This window comes from Sinocyclocheilus rhinocerous, unplaced genomic scaffold (assembly GCF_001515625.1).
Source record: "Sinocyclocheilus rhinocerous isolate Xijiao unplaced genomic scaffold, SAMN03320098_v1.1 scaffold6109, whole genome shotgun sequence".
NCBI classification, from domain to species: Eukaryota; Metazoa; Chordata; class Actinopteri; order Cypriniformes; family Cyprinidae; genus Sinocyclocheilus; species Sinocyclocheilus rhinocerous.
In genome coordinates, this window is record NW_015652272.1 from 90,556 (window position 1) to 112,191 (window position 21,636).

The 21,636-nt window shown below is 35.8% G+C and overlaps 1 protein-coding gene across 1 annotated transcript in view; it reads right to left on the bottom strand.

Annotated features, from left to right (window-relative positions):
* scn5lab (sodium channel, voltage gated, type V-like, alpha b) overlaps positions 1 to 21,636 on the bottom strand; it is a 132,606-nt gene that overhangs the window by 39,291 nt on the left and 71,679 nt on the right. Inside the window, 1 exon segment of the mRNA XM_016520084.1 lies at positions 9,209 to 9,676. Coding sequence (XP_016375570.1) covers positions 9,209 to 9,676 — 468 coding nt within the window.

A 21,636-nucleotide genomic window follows, 5' to 3' on the forward strand; every position in this document is an offset into this window, starting at 1 on the left:
ATATTAGTATGTCTATAATAATAATATAAAATAAAAGAAATAATAAATAAAAAAATTAATTAATAATTGTAAAAATTTGTATTTGTATGTATACTAGTAAATGTATATTAATATTAGTATATCTACATCTAAATAACTAATAATTATAAAATAATTATAAATTTGAAAAATTTGAAAATCTAAAATAATTAGTGATACAAATAATAAATAATAAACAATTGTATTAGTATTTCTGTAAATAAAATAAAGACATAAACAAACAAATAAACACATGTATACATTATGTAAATTAGTATTATTATGTTTATTAAATAAACAAACAAACAAAGTCTAATTCTTCAAAATGACTGTCCATACAAGGTGATGTGGAAACCGCACCAGATGTCATATGCTCAAAGGCTAATATTCTGAATGTAGAATTTGGCAGAAGAAGCAAGTGTTTAAAGCTTTGTGTGTGTGTGTGTGTGTGTGCATGTGTGTGTGTGTGTGTGTATGTGGTACACATGTGTGTGGTGTCCAGTGAAATTTAACACCAGACCGGCCCACGGCTTCCACAGGACGATAAAAAGACCACACAATGATTGCATGCTTCACTGCTGCTCTATTGTTCCACACAAGAGAAACAACTGAGAGAATATGAGACGCAGGGAACAAACATTTAAACACCTGTGAAAGTAAAACTAGCATTTTGTGGCTTGTAGTTCATGTCTATTAGACTGTGATGCTTACATTTGATTCTAAACACTGACAAAGAATATGCATTTAAAATGTCTTTCAAAGAAAATGAATCAAAAATATTGATTGAGCACACCCAAGGTCACAATTTAAGATGAAATAAAATAAAATAAATATTACCAAATAAGTAAATAAATAAATATTAGTATAAAATAAAATAAAAATAGCAAATAAATAAATAAATATTACTAAGTGTATAAAATAAATACATGTATATTGCATGTTTAAATTATTTTCATGATAATTAAACATATTTTCCCACCAAATTCATACTACTTTAAATGTAAAATATTTGTTTTGATGCTTAGAATACATAAATATTCATTATGATAAATACTTTACATATTTTATTTTATGCTGAATAAAATTAAAAAGGGCTGTCAAACTATAACCATAAAAATCTAAATTTTTTGTTGTTAATTTGTTAACTTTTTTTTTACAATACAGTAATTTAGATTTAATATTTTTAGCTGTAAAATGTGTGCTTGATTGTCATGCAAAAAATGTAATTGTCAAAAAAAAATAATTGTCATAAAAATAGGCTTCATATTCTTTGTGCAAAATAAAATTCAATGTTTTATCTTGATTTTGCTATATTTATAAATACTTCACACATTTTAATTTCTTCTGAATTAAATAAAAAATGCTTAAAATATTTAATTACAATTTTATTTATTTTTTGTTTATTGTGAAAAATGTGCTTAATTGTCATGAAAATAATTTTACAATGCAACAAAAAATTCATGGTCATTAAAAAGGCTTCATTTCCTTTGTGCCAAATAAAATATTAATGCAAACTTTTTATCTTGATTTTAAGGTGAAATATGACCTGTTTTTTCTCTACAATCTATGTAGGCTTGCAATCTTTTGGGAATCGCAGCTCTGGGAACTTCAAGGATTTTTTTTTTTTTTTTTAAGTAAAAAAAAGAAGACAAAAGCAGATATGTGATATTGGCCCATCCGTATCAGTGTAATCCAATTTAGCTTCCATTCTCTCTTAACATCAGATTTTAACATCCATCCAGCAATCCTTAAACACACAGACTTATCAGCATTTCCTAAATCACGCAGCTGTCATTCAGTCGTCTTCTGACAATAAACCCAACCTTTACTCCAATTACTGATGCTTCAGGGCTGGTTTTCACTGCTATTGTATGATCTGATGAGACCGAAGTGAAATATGATATAGTTTTTCTGAGCACTCAATCACTTAATATCGCTGCGTTTTGTCAGTGTCAGAAAGCGTGACACCCATTAGCGTGCAGCTTTGTTCATCTTGCACACAAACTCAAGTTTGCATGTGGTTCTCGCGGCGCATGAGGAATCCCAGCGCTGCAAACCGGCCACAAAAGCCCTATAAATAACCTCCCGCAGGCCTGCGAGAGCCTGGATGTGGCATTCGGCGCTGGAATCTAATGAAATCAGAGCCGTTTGAGTGCCATCAGCGGAGCGGCCGTCTAATCACGCTGATTCGACAGAGACTGAAGCGAACGAGTGTCAATAAAAACCAAATCCAAACACTTCACTTCCACCTGTTGAGAGCTGATGTCCGTCAGTCACACAAAAACACATTAATAACACAATCTAATCACATGATGCCATTAGAGCCAGGATGTAGGACACATCCATACCGAGTTATTACCGGGCAAACCTGAGATCCGATCTGTCTGACTGACTGTCGTCTGTCTGTCTGGGCCATACTGATGAACACAAGATGAAAACATTGTCATGCAGTTTCTATTAGAGTCGCATGGTTTGGGGGAAAAAAATCTAATTGCACTTTTTATGATAAAAGCTGCGAATGCAACTTAAAATGCTTTTTTTTTTTAATCAGGTTTGTTGTTTGTAGGGCTGCACAATTTGGCAAAACTTTTGTTATTATACTGTATACCAATATGGCCATAAAATACTACTACTACTATTAATAATAATAATCTGCACAATTTGGGGAAAAATAAAAATTGTGATTTTTCTGAAAAAATTGAGACTGCAATTTTAAATGAGATTTTAAAAAATCAGGTTTGTTGTTTTATTTATCGTGCAGCCCTAGTTTCTCTGATGCAATATGCAGGTGATGTAATCATATAAATGTCTAAATCATCACAATGTCCAAAGCGAGAATGGCACAAGTAGAGCAATGTGCAAGCGAGCAGAAAAACAAACGCATCGAATTCTGGCAAATTATGGGTCATCAGAGTTTGAACTATGAGGCGTTTCTCAGAACGAGCTCAAGTCTTCTCTAAAGAATCACAAAGACAGATACACAGAGATGCACAGAGACACGCAGAGACATACAGAGACACACTGAGAGAGACAGAGAGACACACAGAGACAGAGACACACCAAGACTCTCAGAGACACACAGAGACACACTGAGACACGCAGAGACACTCAGAGACACGCTGAGAGAGACAGAGACACACCAAGACACTCAGAGACACACTGAGACACGCAGAGACACTCAGAGACACGCTGAGAGAGACAGAGACACACCAAGACACTCAGAGACACACTGAGAGAGACAGAGACATACCAAGACACTCAGAGACACATAGAGACACACTAAGAGAGACAGAGACACACCAAGACACTCAGAGACACACAGAGACACACTGAGAGAGACAGAGACACACCAAGACACTCAGAGACACACTGAGAGAGACAGAGACATACCAAGACACTCAGAGACACACAGAGACACACTGAGAGAGATAGAGACACACCAAGACACTCAGAGACATGCAGAGACACTCAGAGACACACTGAGAGAGACAGAGACACACCAAGACACGCAGAGACACACTGAGACACACTGAGACACACAGAGACACATTGAGACACGCAGAGATACACAGAGACACACATAGACACACTGAGAGAGACAGAGACACACCAAGACACTCAGAGACACACAGAGACACACTGAGAGAGACAGAGACACACCAAGACACTCAGAGACACACTGAGACACACTGAGACACACAGAGACACATTGAGACACGCAGAGATACACAGAGACACACATAGACACACTGAGAGAGACAGAGACACACCAAGACACTCAGAGACACACTGAAACACGCAGAGACACACACAGACACGCTGAGAGAGACAGAGACACACTGAGAGAGACACAGAGACACTCAGAGACACACTGAGAGAGACAGAGACACTCAGAGACACACAGAGACACACTGAGAGAGACACACAGAGACAGAGACACACCGAGACACTCTGAGACACAGAAACACACAGAGACAGAGACACACAGACACTCTGAGACACGCAGAGACAGACAGAGACACTCAGAGACACACAGAGACGGACAGAGAGAAGACATGGAGATGGATGGATGGACAGCAGCAAACAGGAAACTGAGGCCAAACTCCTACACGTTGCCATATGGTTTCCGGGTTTCAGGCTGAATTTTTGAGGAACACAAGCTCTAATTAGGCTTTGACCTTATTTTTGAGGTGAAACTGTGAAACGTGTCATACTAAATCACGCTGTTCAGGATGTGTGTTGAAGAACAAAAAAAGGGATTGTTGGAAATATTGTTATATTATAAAATAAATAATTAAATGTATATTAATATTACTATATCTATAAATAAATCAATCAATCAATAAGTGTATTTTATAATTATATCACACTTGTAATGGACAATGATATTATTAAACTTGCACAATTAAAATAATGTTCCAGGTTTATAACAAATCAAGCTCCACTAGCAGCATTTGTGCCACATCCTGTTCTCTGTGATGGTTAGCATTATGGCAGAAGCGGTTTCTTCAGGTGAATGTGGAGCGCTCAGGTTTGATGTGATGTGTGTGATGGTGAGGTTGGGTCATGTGTGTCTGCTTGTGTTTGTCTGTCTGCTGTGTTCAGTGATTCAGGTGTGATCCTGTCGACTCGGAGCCCAGCGGCGACGCTCTGACATTACAGCGCTGCGAAAACCAACCGCACGAACACACAACAAACACGAAACCACACATCACACGCTCCTCAAACAAATCCCTTAAAGACAACAACACACAAATCAGTCAGTAAGAGAAAATGCAAATTTAATTTAAATAATGGCACGATAAATAAATAAATAAATAAATACGTGCACACAAATACTAGTATTACTGGTAGTATGTCTATCTATCAATCAGTCAATAATTCAATCAATCAATATCTATCTATCTATCTTAATATACTTCAATATTAATATACTTATCAATATTCATATACTATATAAATCAATATTAATATACTTATCTATATTTAATAAATGTTTTAGTATTTGTATTACTGTAATAAATAAATAGTACACCAAAAAATAAACATATATTACTATACCTATAAATAATTTAATACATGTATATTAGTATTATATCAATCAATCAATCAATCAATCAATCAATCAATCAATCAATAACTATTTGTATTAGTGTGTCTATAAACAAACAAACAAATGTAGATTAATATTAGTATGTGTATAAATAAACAAATGTATATTAGCATGTTATACCTATAAATAAATTAAATTAAATTAAATTACATTTATAAAAATTTATAAAAATAAATAAATATTAGTATAACTATATATAATTAAATAATTAAACAAATAATAAAAATTAAAAAATATGTATATTAGGATCAGTCTACAAACTGTAACTAAATCTATCTATCTATAAACAAACAAACAAATAAATGTATAATAATATTAGTATATCTATAAATATCTAAAAATAAACAAACAAACAGATAAATAAATATTAGTATTATGGATTTTAGTAAATAAATAAAATTCCTTGTTTAATTCCTAAAATTAACACCAGGCACAAATGAGTCAGTAGTTGTCATACAGTAGGAGCGCAGAGCTATAAAATGAAAATGCAAATGTTGAGGAAATGCTAATGTACAGTATAATATAAGTCTCCGGGGCGTCCGCGTCACTCTTACATCAGTATTTATATAGAAAGCAGAACACTCCCAATTAATGACACCAGAAATAGAAGCTGTTCTGAACAAACATCCTCATGTGCTTCCCACATCCCTGATGATTAAAGAGAGAGAAAGTTCTGGACTATTACCAAGCTTTGTGATTCGGGGAAACCCAGATAATCTGTGCCGGGAGGGAAAACGACACGAGATACGAGAGAAAGGACAGCGAAAGATCGAGTGGGAGAGGACAGGTGCGGCGCAAGATAAAAGAACAGCTAAACGAAAAGATAAAAGATGGACAGAATGAGGTAGAACAGGTGTAGTGAAAGATTAAAGAGACGAAAATGAAACTCCTTCGTCAGAGCTATAAAATGAAAATGCAAATGTTGAAGAAATGCTAATGTACAGTATAATATAAGTCTCCGGGGCATCCGCGTCACTCTTACATCAGTATTTATATAGAAAGCAGAACACTCCCAATTAATGACACCAGAAATAGAAGCTGTTCTGAACAAACATCCTCATGTGCTTCCCACATCCCTGATGATTAAAGAGAGAGAAAGTTCTGGACTATTACCAAGCTTTGTGATTCGGGGAAACCCAGATAATCTGTGCCGGGAGGGAAAACGACACGAGATACGAGAGAAAGGACAGCGAAAGATCGAGTGGGAGAGGACAGGTGCGGCGCAAGATAAAAGAACAGCTAAACGAAAAGATAAAAGATGGACAGAATGAGGTAGAACAGGTGTAGTGAAAGATTAAAGAGACGAAAATGAAACTCCTTCGTCACAGGTGCGCGACTACAAGCCGAGCCGGACGCCACGGCCCAGATTCATTTCTAACAGAGAGAGGATCCCAGTCACTTACAGGTCACTGTCTGTGAGGACCTGAGAAAAGCACTTAGAGAATAAAGATCCGCAAGGAATGGGAAAATCACACGCACTTTCACTCAGAATGCCTTTAAGTCTAATTGATCCGGCGATTAATAAATGCCTCGCTGTTAAAGAGTTCATCATGCTTTCAGCAGTCTGAGACTAACCACAAACAGGAACAGGGTTATTATAGTTAACTAAACTGGAAACCATAAAAAAATTTAACCTCAAGCCTTTTACTCAGGCTGGCCAATATGTTCTCATGTACATATGAAACACAAATAAATCTGGCCATGACATCCGATGAGGACACGACATGCCTGTTTTTGAAGGGAAAACATCTCTGGAGGAAGACGCAGGAGAAAACAGCAGTTGCGAGTGGGTGTTCATAACTGCGATTCCCATTCGTCTGAGAGCTACTTATTAGTCTCTGTGCGCTCGACCTCGTCTGACCGGGTGAAGAGAGCTAACCAAAAATAAAAATAAAACCATAAAAAAATGTTGTTACTTGAAAAAAATAATATTAACTGAAATAAAATGAAATTTAAAAACTTATTTTATTTTAGCTAGCTGCCAAAGCAGCATTTCTGGACACGACATGCCTGTTTTTGAAGGGAAAACATCTCTGGAGGAAGACGCAGGAGAAAACAGCAGTTGCGAGTGGGTGTTCATAACTGCGATTCCCATTCGTCTGAGAGCTACTTATTAGTCTCTGTGCGCTCGACCTCGTCTGACCGGGTGAAGAGACAGAGACGCACGGCTCGGAGGAAGAGAGCCAGACCAACAGAAGAAGCTAACAGTTTGTGTCTGCGGCTGATCCGGACACCTTCATCTGCACGCAGCTGTCCTCAAAAACACGCTGCAGCACTTAAAACATGACGAGAGTTTAAGAAACCCGATATGTTTAGGGACCATAAACGATGCAGCTGAGTTATCGTGCCGTTAAGCTGACGATCACTCACATCAAACATTCATGAGCGCATAAACATTAAAGCATATTATAGATCCAGCCTCATGTAACAACTCGACCCTCGATAATAAGTCTGTTCCATTTTACAGATTCTCTGACTGACCGCATTATTAGACAAGACAAGCATCTGTTTGACTGCATTTGATTGTTTTACACAATGTTTACGATGGCTAAATATGAAAACAAACATAACTACAACAAAGCAAACTGTACAGTACACTTGAGTCCAACGATATCTTGCTTGCGTCCAACTAAATGTCTCAAACTAAACCAATTAAAAAAACAAAAACTAAATGCAAAACTTCAGAAACGTCCAGTGACTAGTCTTGAAGCACTAATTAATATTTCATAAACATGTTTAGAAGCCAGACAATCAAATATGAATCAAATAGTATGCAGGATAAGGATTCTAGTCTCCCAAACAGGATTATTATTGATAACCAAAACTATTATAAACATTTTTGTTAATTGAAATAAAGCTGAAATAATATCAAATATAAATATTAGAAATGTTGCCTCAGCAACTAACTGTAATTAGTTTAGGTTGAAGCACTAAAATTACTGGAAATAAATACAAACTAAAACTAAATTAAACCTGAATAGTAATATTAAGAGGGGGGAAAACAATAAGTGACAGAAGTACATAACAAAATTACTAAAAATAGAAAAAAATAAAGAAAAATTCAAATGAAATGAAAAATATATATATAAAACTGTTTAGCTTACCTAAAGTGACATGAAACTACTAAAAATAAACATACTAAAAATTAAAATAAAATTAACATTAAAACTGAAAATATAAAAATAACTGTTTAGCTTGACAAAATTAAAGTGACAAAAGCATGTAATATTACTAAAAATAAAAAAATCCTAAAATTTAAACTAACATGAAAACTGAAAATATAAAATATATTGTTTACATTGGCAAAATTAAAGTGTATATATATACATATATATATATATATATACACTAAAATTTTAAGTAAAGTTAAAAAAACTGACAATATAAAAATAAATCTAATTCAAATTATTAATAGAAACTAAAATACATTTAAATAATAGCATATAAATAATACTAATATAGCATTGCTCCAAAATCATGCTGTATTTCAAATTGTGTCATATTCATTGAGCCAGTGTTATTTTAGTATTATTGATATACTCTTATAGTTTTTGTCAATATTTTGAATCAGTTTTTATTTTTCTATTTTCTATTTTCTGTTTTCATTTCAATTTTAGTTTTCATTTTGTGACATTTTAAATATGTCTACATAGTTTTTATTCATTTTTATTTCATTTTTATTTATTTTAGTACATCAAGTAAACCTAAATACAGAGTTCTGGCATGAAACTCTAGATGGCGCAGTCCGATAGGAAATAAGAAATGTTTCCTCGGCAATTGTCTGAAATAAGTTTTAGTTTTGTACTGTGTATATATATATATTTTTTTTTTATTTGTATTTATTTTTTTCTCAGTTAACGAAATGTTTTCTTATGGCTTTAGATTCAGTTAACAATAATTCAATCATGATAACGCTCTGAAGATTTTAGCATGGTGATGGATATGACAATGTTAATGTATTTGGTCTTGGCGGAATAGATTTGCTACGCTGCTGCTGCTGAGTACCGAGACTTGCTGCTGCCAATACATCCACAACATGCTGCTGTAAGTGTGCATGATTCAGCTTCATTCACTCACTGGTTTGGTCTCCTCTCCCTCCTCCTCTGAGCTCTCGCTGGTCTCATCTTCCTCCTCCTCCTCCTCCTCGTCATCTTCCTCGGGGAACTCCAGGTCGGACTCTCCAGGCGCGATGGGGACGCTGATGGTGAGGTTGGGGTTGGTCATGTAGCTGTCGTCCTCCGCGGCGCGCTCGATGACGGCTGTCCCGTTGCCCTCGGCCCAGTGCGTCTGCTGGCTCAGTCTCTTCAGCTTCAGCATGGCTTTGGCCTCCTTGGCCTTCTGCCGGCGCCGCTTGAAGTTCCCGTTGAAGAAGCCGCAGAGTGCCCCGTTGAAGAAGTCGCAGAGTGCCTGCCGGAGCCACAGCATCCCACGCTGGATGCGAGCGATGGCGATCTGCAGGTTGTTCATTTCGCCGTCCTCATCCGGAGATGAGAGGTTGTCTGCGCTGAAGGAGCTCAGGAGCAACGCCAAGAAGAGGTTCAAGACCTGAAGAGAGAAGCAGTACAGCATTCAGGAGATTTCATTTATAAACTCTAAACCAGCATTTTTCAAGCTTTTTGAAGATATTTCTGATTTATAACAAAGCTTCTGCTATAATCACAATTCTGCTCATTTTCAAACTTTTTATTTACAGAATCCAGAAATGGAAATATATATCCATAATTCCAATAACTGAATGTTCTTCGTGGTTTACACTTTTGACTACCAATGAATTTCTTTGACGTTTCTAGTTTATGATTTTGTTTTATTTCATAAAAAATAAAAAAATTGTATTCACAAATAGTAATTTCTACTAGCTAAAACATTTTAGAGCTTGAAAAAATGTATAAAATTTATTTTTATTGTTTATTATAAAAAAGAATATATATATATACTTACTATATATATATAGTAAGTTGATCCACATATGACAGCCTCTGAACTTGGTCAATACTAATCTTATATGCAGGCACTGGACTAAAAATACATTCAGTCAGTCATCGCTCCAAAATGAATTCAACGGGTCAACTTGTTAATGCTATAAATTAATTACAACAATAAAAGAAAATTTCATCATGAACATACATGAACAACAATATCACATTAAACCACAGAAATTCCAAAATGATATTTCCTTTACATTCAACTTCCAAAAGTGCATTCATCTTTGCCATGTTACATTCATTTAGTTGACTAGTAACAAAAACATTAATGGCATAAATAAAAACACTTACACTGACAAGCTACGCAATATCGCGTTCATAATCGAATGCGACTCATCTGCGATTATGAACGCGATATAGCAGTGATCTACGGCTCTGAGATGCGCATGACAATCACATGCGGTTTATCGTGCAGCCCTAAGTTTGTTTGTTGATCACAAAGTACAAAATAGATGAGGAAAACTAGGAAGCCGGGTGTATTCAAAGCGCCGCCATTACTGTCTAGAGTGCGTGGAGTGGTGCGCTGTGATTGGTTGTTTGATCACATTTGATCTTTTTTTCAAAATGTATTTTTATTATTTATTATAAAAAGAATATATATATATATATATATAGTTTTTTAACAACTGTAATTTATATATATAAAAATATATAAAATCAAGTTGATATATACATATGTGTACACTCACACACACATTTTAATTACTTATTTATATATAAACATAGAAATTATATATAAACAATGAAATAAGTTGAAATTTAACTTCTATTTTTTATTTAAAAATTTTATGCAAATAATTTTAATTGTAATTTTAATTTTAATTACTTTCCAGGTCCAGAAATCACACTTTTAAATTTATCTCATACAATGGGAACCTTGTTCTTAAGTAAAAATTATATCTGTCAAAGAAACAAATTAAAACAAGAAATACAATTTTAGCTTACATCTTCATTTTTAACCACTGCTCAAAACCCTAAAGACTTTCATCATCATCATGTGAAATACAGTCACGCTATGAGAGTGAACAGCATTACATCTGTTGTGTGGCGCAGAAGAGGTGTGGGTAAACGATGACAGAGTCCTCTAACTATTCCTCAAAGCACTTGACTTTATTCTTCTATTCTACTGCGTGTAAGCAGTCGACTTCTATAGCTGTTCAAAATAAGCGTCACATTTCAAATCCAAGTCAGGATGGAGTTCTTGTGTAAAGGTCTCATGTACCGTGACACGGGGCTGTTTTGTGACTGTGAGGCCTGTAAACAGCAGGTGAGATGTGGAACTGGTTTTAAATGTCACATCTACCACCTACACGCTCCGAGGGGGGCGACAGGCCCGCGTTCAATGGACAGTGTGTGTGTGTGTGTGTGTGTTTGATTAGATGCGCTCCGAGTGCCGGTGCTCTTATAATCAACTCCAGCGTCGTAAGCAGCTGCAATTTCCTGCCAGTAATTGTTCGGCTGCAGTTCATGAATGAAAGAAGCCAATCAAAATGATTAAAAGTCTGACGCTCGGAATCCCCTTCCCCGAGGACAGTCCAATTACACGTGCGAGACGTCTCACAAAACAACGCTTACAAAATGCTTCATTCACAGATTTCACAGAAATGTCATTTTTCTGAAGCAAAATACAGACATATTTTACAATATATCCAGATTATGCAACATCATGAAGACCCTGGCTGGTTCGTGAATAGAAATCATTGTTAGCTTATTTCCAACTTTGTTGAGTCTTATTTAAGCATAATGACAAATCTGATAACTTTCAATGTTTTAAAATAAAGAAAATGTATTAAAATAATTATATATAATTAAATACTATAATTACAATTACTGAACGTTCTTCTTGGTTTACAATTTTATTACCAATAAAATTACATTAGTTTCTTAGTTTCTGATTTTAATACTTTGAACTCACAAAAAGCAATTTCTACCCAATACTGAATGCATAAAATAACAAATATACATCTTCAATGCAATGTAAAAAATAATGTAAAAGTCTAGTATTTAAATGCATTAAGTAAAATTTTAAAAAATCATGTCTTCAATGCAATGTAGGAAATAATATAAAAATCTATCATTTGAATGCATTAATATTTTAAAAAAAAACTGTATGTTCAATGCAATGTAAGAAATAATATAAAAGTCTAGTATTTAAATTGATTAAATAAAATAAAAAAAATTATATCTTCAATGCAATGTAAGAAATAATATAAAAATATATTATTTGAATGGATTCATATTTTTTTTAAACTATGTTCAATGCAATGTAAGAAATAATATAAAAGTCTAGTATTTAAATTGATTAAATAAAATAAAAACATTATATCTTCAATGCAATATAAGAAATAATATAAAAAATCTAGTACTTGAATGCATTAATAAAAAATTTAAAAAGTATATCTTCAATGCGATGTAAGAAATAGTGTAAATGTCTAGTATCTGAATGCATGAAATGAAATAAAAATATCTTCAATGCAATGTAAGTCATACGCTGCAGAAATAATGTAAATGTCTAGTATTTGAATGCACGAAGTAAAATAACAATGTATGCCATCAATGCAAAATGAGAAATAATAAATGTCTAGTATTTTGAATGCATGAAATAAAATGCATCCAGAGAGAATATGTACATTTGCATTAGCAAGAGTTGAGCTACAGTAAACATTCACAACATTCAACACTAAAACCCATGATGTCATACAAACAAACCCAAATGCACATGTGAGAGAGTCTGATTCAGAGCATGCAGCTGCCCTATCGGCTGTCTGTGGGCCAAAACTGTTGCCATAGCAGCACATTGTTTCGGTCACCTGCACAAAGGCGAGTTCTGGGGTCACATGTTCAATCACACGGCGTGGCATTGTTCCTGAGAGCTGCTGCTGCTGATGCAAACCTCACTTCAGAGTCACAAATATCAGAGTGACGGCAGCGCTGCACCGCTCAAAGGTTAATTACAGACTAAATTAACATCAGCTCTTGTAAACATGACATATTGCTAAATTGCTGCTGTAGATGCTTGCAAAGAGTGCGTGGGGTTTGACTGCACAAAACTCACCGGCACTGATTTTGTACTCGATGCACATTGTGCTTCACATTGAAATACTGCATTTATGCTTGACAGTTACAGTGATGTTTGCATTAGGAAACTCTACTAGTTAAAGAGAATCAGAGCGAGATCAGATCACCTCCCCTCTGGCTGTGTTTACAGACACACATCTGTCATCCGAATCTGAGTGACTGGACTATCAAAATACTGTATACTGAAAGTTTGGGGTTAGTAAGATCTTTCCTGCTCACTAAGGCTGGATTTATTTGATCAAGAATGCTGCAAAAATGTGAAATATTATTACTATTTAAAATAACTGTGTACTATGTGAATATCTGTTAAACTGTAATTTATTTCTGTGATCAAAGCTGTATTTTCAGCATCATTACTCCAATCTTCAGTGTCACATGATCTTCAGAAATCATTCTAATATGCTGATTTGCTGCACAAGAAACATTTCTGATTATTATCAATGTTGAAAACAGTCGTGCTGCATTATATTTTTGTGGAAACCATTATTTTTCAGGATTCACAGACAGATGAACAATAAAAAACATAATAATTTACTGAACATTAGTGTTACTTTTGATCAATTTAATGCCAGGGTTATTATAGTTTTATATATGTGTATTAAATCCATAAATCCATAAAAAAAATCTACAAACATTTTCATTACTTAAAATAAAATAAATGCCAACCAAAATAAAATTTGAAAAAAAAAAAAACATTTTTATTACAGTAATTTTATTACAGCTAGCTTCCAAGGCAATATTTATCATTTTCATTTAGTTTAACTTAATGTACTAAAATAACTAAACTAAAACTGAAATAAAATGAATAAAAACAAAAATGACATGAAATAAATCAGATTGATCAATGAAAACAGAAAATGTAAAAATAAAAAACTAACTGAAAATTTTAATAAAAACAGGGTTATTTTGCTTTCTTTTCTTTATTTAAATTTTTTTATGTTGATTTGTTTATGTCCTTATAGTCTACATGAAATGTAGTCTTGGCATCTATCTGAAATAAAATACATTTTTTATATATATGTTATTTCAGTTAAAGTTTATTTTATTTAAATTAACAATTTTTTATGGTTTTAGTTTCAGTTATAACCCTGATGAATACTATAATAGTATCACAATGATTCTAAAATAACACTGTCTAATGTATCCTTGCTGAATAAAAGCATTTATTTCTTCAAAAAATCCTGCTGACCTCCAACTTTTGAACAGTAGTGTCTATTTGTTTACATTTATTTGCAAAGGTGCCATTATTTTAACTTCATTAAGCCTAATATTAATCAACAAATTATATAATAACCCTGGTTAGTTCACAAGGCATTAACTAACAAACAGATACAACTTTTGGTTTTTAAAATGCATTAGTAAAATTAACTAAGGTAAAAGTATGTGGTTAACAAATGAAACCTTACTGTTAACTATTACCAAATAACCAGTACTTATTACTTTTGGACAGCAGAATCAGTGATAAAAAATATACACATATTTTCTGCTTTTGTTTTCTTTACAATAATTTACAGCATTATCTATTTTTTATATATAATTTAAATAAATTATTTTTCCCCCAAGCTTGTCTATTATTTTGCTACCACCTATTTCAGATAAATCCACCTCTAAATGCCACATAAATGCAAAACTGTGTTGGTCACTTATATATCAGTCAAACAGTCACTTCATGTTTAAGTGGAAGATTCTTGGCCAGAATATCAGAAAAATCCAAACAGATCATTTCTTATTCATCTAGAACTGTTTAAAAGACTAAAACTGCAAACTGATGGCAAAAGACACACAGATCTGTCTATGAAAAAAACACTGATGGTTACCAACAGTAGCAGCTATTTTGAGCCGCAGGCGACGGCTAAAGGCCCATCGGGTCATTCGATACAACAGCACAGGGACGCTCAAGCGTTTAATGTCTCAGGACACAGACCAGCATCATCTATTTATGTAAGATCAGGAGTAAAACACGTAAGAAACACCCTATAGGAGATCTCTGGGATGTCTCAAATGTTTCTCCACCAATGAAGTTAAACAGAGGGCAAATGGAGACTGTGTCTCAGATGTTTCTCCTGATACACCAGTAATCTCACGTGTGTCTCTTACATATATTTTTCAATGCAGTTTTGAGACAAAATTGAGAACTCTATAAAAACCAAAGCCCGAGATCAAATCAGATCTCAATATAAACTCAAATATTTCTCAATCAATTTTTGAAACACAATTAAAAGTTATAAACCAAAACCTGCAATCACGTCGTGTCTCAATATGAACTCAGATATTTCTCAGAACTTTGAGACAAACATGAGAATCCTAAAAAAGGGTTGAAATCGAGTCAAATCTCAATATGAACTCAAATATTTCTCATTACATATTTTAAATAAATTTGAGAACTCTGCAATTCCGTCAGGTCTCAATATGAACTCAAACATTTCTCAAATTTATGAGATAATGTTGAGAACTCTATAAAAACCAAAGACTGCAATCGAATCAGATCTCAATATGAACTCAAATATTTCTCAATACATTTTTGAGACAAAATTGAGAGTTCAAAACCAAAACCTGCAATCAAGTCAAATATTTCAATATGTACTCAAATATTTCTCAATAAATTTTTGAGACAAAATTGAGAGTTCAAAACCAAAACCTGCAATCAAGTCAAATATCTCAATATGAACTCAAATATTTCTCAATAGATTTTTCAGACAAAATTGAGAGTTCAAAACCAAAAACTGCAATCAAAACAGATCTCAATATGAACTCAGATATTTCTCAGTGCATTTTTGAGACAAAACTGAAAACTCTATAAAAACCAAAGCCTGCAATCGAATCAGATCTCAATATGAACTCAAATATTTCTCAATTAAATTTTTTAAACAAAATTAAAAGTTATAAACCAAAATCTGCAATAACGTCAAGTGTCTCAATATGAACTCAGATATTTCTCAGAACTTTGAGACAAACATGAGAATCCTAAAAAGGGTTGAAATCGAGTCAAATCTCAATATGAACTCAAATATTTCTCATTACATATTTTAAATAAAGTTGAGAACTCTGCAATTCCGTCAGGTCTCAATATGAACTCAAACATTTCTCAATAAATATTTGAGACAAAATTGAGAGTTCAAAACCAAAAACTGCAATCAAAACAGATCTCAATATGAACTCAGATATTTCTCAATGCATTTTTGAGACAAAACTGAGAACTCTATAAAAACCAAAGCCTGCAATTGAATCAGATCTCAATATGAACTCAAATATTTCTCAATAAATTTTTGAGACAAAATTGAGAGTTGTAAACCAAAACCTGCAATCAAGTCAAATATCTCAATATGAACTCAGATATTTATCAATGCATTTTTGAGACAAAACAGAACTCTATGGAAAACAAAGCCTGCAATCAAGTCAGATCTCAGTGTGAGCTCAACTTTTTCTCAATGCATTTTTGAGACAAAGTTGAAGCTTAAAACCCATTTGAGAAGTCTCTGGGAAACAGATGTGTGCTACTGGGTCACAAACTGAAGAGAAACATTATGTTTTGTGGCTTAGGTTGTATTTTTAAGGAGCGCTGTTGTGTTGTGATGTTTCATTGATCAGAACGTTTGTGTTTAGTGATTCCTAGTCAAAGATTTAGCGTCAGAAACAGGCCTGTTGGCCACGACGAGCAATAAACCTGCCGTAATTCAGGTGACCCAGAATCCCACTGAAAGCGCAGGGCCAAAGATCAATGTGTTATTTTAACTACTGTAAAATCAAACCTTCCGGCTCAGAGTCCAGTGAACTCACACAGCGCTGGTCAATACTGGAGCGTCACACGGCCTGGACAAGTGAACTTTAACTTGTACAGTTAGAGGGAACATTATAGTAGAGCAAGTGATACTGAACCAAACCTACAGTATGAGTGAAACCCTGTTATTTAATATTTCGTTAACAACTTGTAACAATTGTGTGTGTGTGTGTACTGGTTTATATATCCTGGTGGGGACTTAAACCTGACTACACACAGACTCATGGGGACTCGCGTCACGTGGGGACCTAAATTGTGGTCCCCACGGGTACAAAAGCTTATAAATCATACAGAATGAAGTTTTTTGAAAATCTAAAAATGCAGAAAGTTTCCTGTGAGGGGTAGGGTTGGTGTAGGGCAATAGAAAATACGGTCTGTACAGTATAAAAATTCTATTTGGGTCACAGAATCTGTTGTGACAGAAACAGCATGTGAGCTTGATCCAGAGAGATTCAGAGATTTTAGGAGGTTACCGTTTGTCATTTCAGCGATGTTACAGCAGGAGGACGCTGATCATAACGTCCAGTGTTATTTTAATATTATTTATAAAATATAATATTTTTAATTAGGTTTTATTTTTTTATTTGCAGTTTTGGTTTTATTTCAATTTAAGTTTTTTTTTTTTTACATGTTTTTGTCATTTTTATAATAATATATCATTTTTATAATATATACATAACAAGTTTTAGTTCATTTGAAAAAATTTTCCCAGTTAATAATTTTAGTGCTTGAATGTCAACTTATTTTAGTTAATAATTTTTGTTTAGTTTTAAGTTTTTCATTTAATATTTTATTTTATTCCATCTTTATATTTTAATTTTCATTAACGATAGTAACCCTGCACCCTCAAGTCTCAATGATATTCAATGTAAGTCTGTTGGATTTTCTCACCAGTTTTATCATCGCTCACTAAAGTACTAGCCCATCTCTCTTCACCTCACCTGAGCCACAATAAAATGCTGTATGCTCATATTCCCTCTCTGCAGGAAAGCCAAGGACCCACAGAGGAATAAATCACGGCTCGGCCACCAGCGTGGCATTTCAATATGTGAGATGAGACGCTCTATCAGCTGGCCTTGAATCCACGGCACCATCCCAACACCAGGGGCTTCATGTCCGGTTCATGGGGGTTAAAAAAACAAGCATGATGTATTTGATCCCATTCATGCTGAAAATGATGAGTCGATTCCACCTGAGCACAGCACATTTACCTAATTGGGCCAGTTTGTGGGCTCATTTGATGTGACTTTTGGACTAATTCTGCTACTTAAATGCATTTTTCCATGTTGCATTTCCAATTCATACTGTACGTGTGACTGCAAAAACACTAATATTACATTCCCAGCACCTCAGGCCAAGAAAATAATAAGCTGTGCTCTCTGGACGTGGTTAAGCGTGGCGTGTGCCGTCAGGTTTAAAGGACAGAGGAAGCCGTGCTGGTTTGTTGTGGTTCTGGTGTGGCAGGGGGAGCTCACCTGAGGGTGGGGAGGATACATGAGGTGTGTGAGAGCAGCAGGGGGCGGAGCCAAACATAGAATGAACAATAGATAGATGGATGGATGGATAGAATGATAGACAGAACAATGGATGGATGATGGATAGACAGAACGGTGGATGGATGGATGGACAGAATGATAGATAGAATGACAGAATGATGGATGGATGGACAGAATGACAAAACAATAAATGGATGGGTGGATGGATGGGCAGAATGACAGAACGGTGGATAGATGGATGGAAAGAACGACAGAACGATGGATGGATGCATACATATATTGAATGATAGAACGATAGACAGAATGACAGATGGATGGAAGGATGGATGGTTGGATGGAAAGAACGACAGAAGGATGGATGGATGGATGGATGGAAAGAACGACAGAAGGATGGATGATGGATGGATAGACATATTGAATGATAGAACGATATACAGAATGACAGATGAATGGATGGATGGACAGAACGACAGAAGAAGCTTAGGTGGATGGATAGAAAGATAGATAGATAGATAGATAATGAGCATTGCAGAACTGACTCCTCTATCATCATTGTAAGATAATATCTCTCTCCTTTCATCAATTTTTCTCTCTCTTCTAATTTTGACTTCATGAAGACCTCTCCTTCAATTAAGAGCACCAATTATTTACATTCATTAGCAGCAAGTCACAGCGGTGCAGCTCTGGTCCCACTCGCCCCTCAGCCGTCCGCAGGAAGCTGCTGCATCTGAGCCCATTATAATCGAGGGCGGAGCCTCGTGATTGATGCTCATCCGGTTTATCTGGAGCTCCCTTCAGTCGGAGCAATAACACTCTTCAGGGACACTCGAGGCCTCGCTAATGAAATAATGCACTCCAGAAAACATTAAGAGCCCATGAAAGCTAATGACACTATTGAGTTTTAACACAGGAGGAGCTTCTGATAAAATACCAGCACAGCACAATCTGCCAGATAAATGACATATTCTGGGGGTTGCTAAGCAAACGTCACTGCTACGATTGCTCAAATGTAGGGTTAATGACCTCTAGCATTACTGTAAGTATTAAAGTTGAGGGTGTGTGTGTGTGTGTGTGTCTGTGTGTGTGTGTGTGTGAGTGTGTGTCATCCTAAAGCATTTGTGCTGCAGACAAGCCACCTAGAAACCATACAGAAGACCTTAGCAACATCCTAGCAACAACAACAAGCACCTAAGCAACCCCCTAGCAACCACTCAGAACACCTTATCAACAACCTGCTGTAGTAACCTTCAAGAACACCTTAGCAACCTCCTAGCAACCACTCAGAACATCTTAGCAACCTCCTAGAAACCACCCAGAACTCCTTAGAAACCACTCAGAACACCCTATCAACGACCTACTGTAGTAATCTCCTAGAACACCTTAGCAACCTCCTAGCAACCACCAACAACCCTCCCAGGACAACTTAGCAACCTCTCAGAAACTTCCCAGAACAATTTAGCAACCCCCTAGCAACCACTCAGAACACCTTATCTACCACCTGTAACCTTCCAGAACACCTTAGCAACCTCCTAGCAACCACCCAGAAATCCTTAGAAACCACCCAGAACACCCTATCAGCGACCCACTGTAGTAACCTCCCACAACACCTTAGCAACCTCCTAGCAACCACTCGGAACATCTTAGCAACCTCCTAGAAACCACCCAGAACTCCTTAGAAACCACCCAGAACACCCTATCAACGACCTACTGTAGTAACCTCCTAGAACACTTTAGCAACCTCCTAGCAACCACCTACAACCCTCCCAGGACGACTTAGCAACCTCCTAGCAACCACCTACAACCCTACCAGGACAACTTAGCAACCACTTAGAAACTTCCCAGAACAATTTAGCAACCCCCTAGCAACCACTCAGAACACCTTATCAACCACCTACAGTAGTAACCTTCCACAACTTAGCAACCTCCTAGCAACCACCTACAACCCTCCCAGGACGACTTAGCAACCTCCTAGCAACCACATACAAACCCTACCAGGACAACTTAGCAACCACTTAGAAACTTCCCAGAACAATTTAGCAAACTCCCTAGCAACCACTCAGAACACGTTAACAACCACCTACTGTAGTAAACTTCCAGAACACCTTAGCAACCTCCTAGAAACCACCCAGAACTCCTTAGAAACCACCCAGAACACCCTATCAACGACCTACTGTAGTAACCTCCTAGAACACTTTAGCAACCTCCTAGCAACCACCTACAACCCTCCCAGGACAACTTAGCAACCACTTAGAAACTTCCCAGAACAATTTAGCAACTCCCTAGAAACCACTCAGAACACGTTAACAACCACCTACTGTAGTAAACTTCCAGAACACCTTAGCAACCTCCTAGAAACCACCCAGAACTCCTTAGAAACCACCCAGAACACCCTATCAACGACCTACTGTAGTAACCTCCTAGAACACCTTAGCAACTTCCTAGCAACCACCTACAACCCTCCCAGGACAACTTAGCAACCACTTAGAAACTTCCCAGAACAATTTAGCAACCCCCTAGCAACCACTCAGAACACCTTATCAACCACCTGCTGTAGTAACCTTCCAGCACACCTTAGCAACCTCCTAGCAACCACTCAGAACATCTTAACAACCTCCTAGAAACCACCAAGAACTCCTTAGAAACCACCCAGAACGCCCTATCAACGACCTACTGTAGTAACCTCCTAGAACACCTTAGCAACTTCCTAGCAACCACCTACAACCCTCCCAGGACAACTTAGCAACCACTTAGAAACTTCCCAGAACAATTTAGCAACCCCCTAGCAACCACTCAGAACACCTTATCAACCACCTACAGTAGAAACTAGGGATGTCACAATTCTCAATATAATATTGAACCGTTCGGTACGACATCCACGGTTCAATATGCGATTGTGAATTGCGGTTTATCGGTTTTGCGTTGAAATAATTTCTGTGTTTTATTTCTCTCTGAATTGGCTCTGTTTGTGTGCCAGTTAGTTTACACGCTGAGATGAGGAAACGCCTCCCCGCTTATAACATGCATTTGAAAAAGCAACACACGCCAAATATCTTCACTTGTAATGACTTGCAATGAGAAGTGTTTCTAAACCTGTCGTCCAACAAAAGAGAACATTATAAACTTTTTACTCCACAACACCAGTCAAATGCTTCCTTTTGTGATCTGATGTGG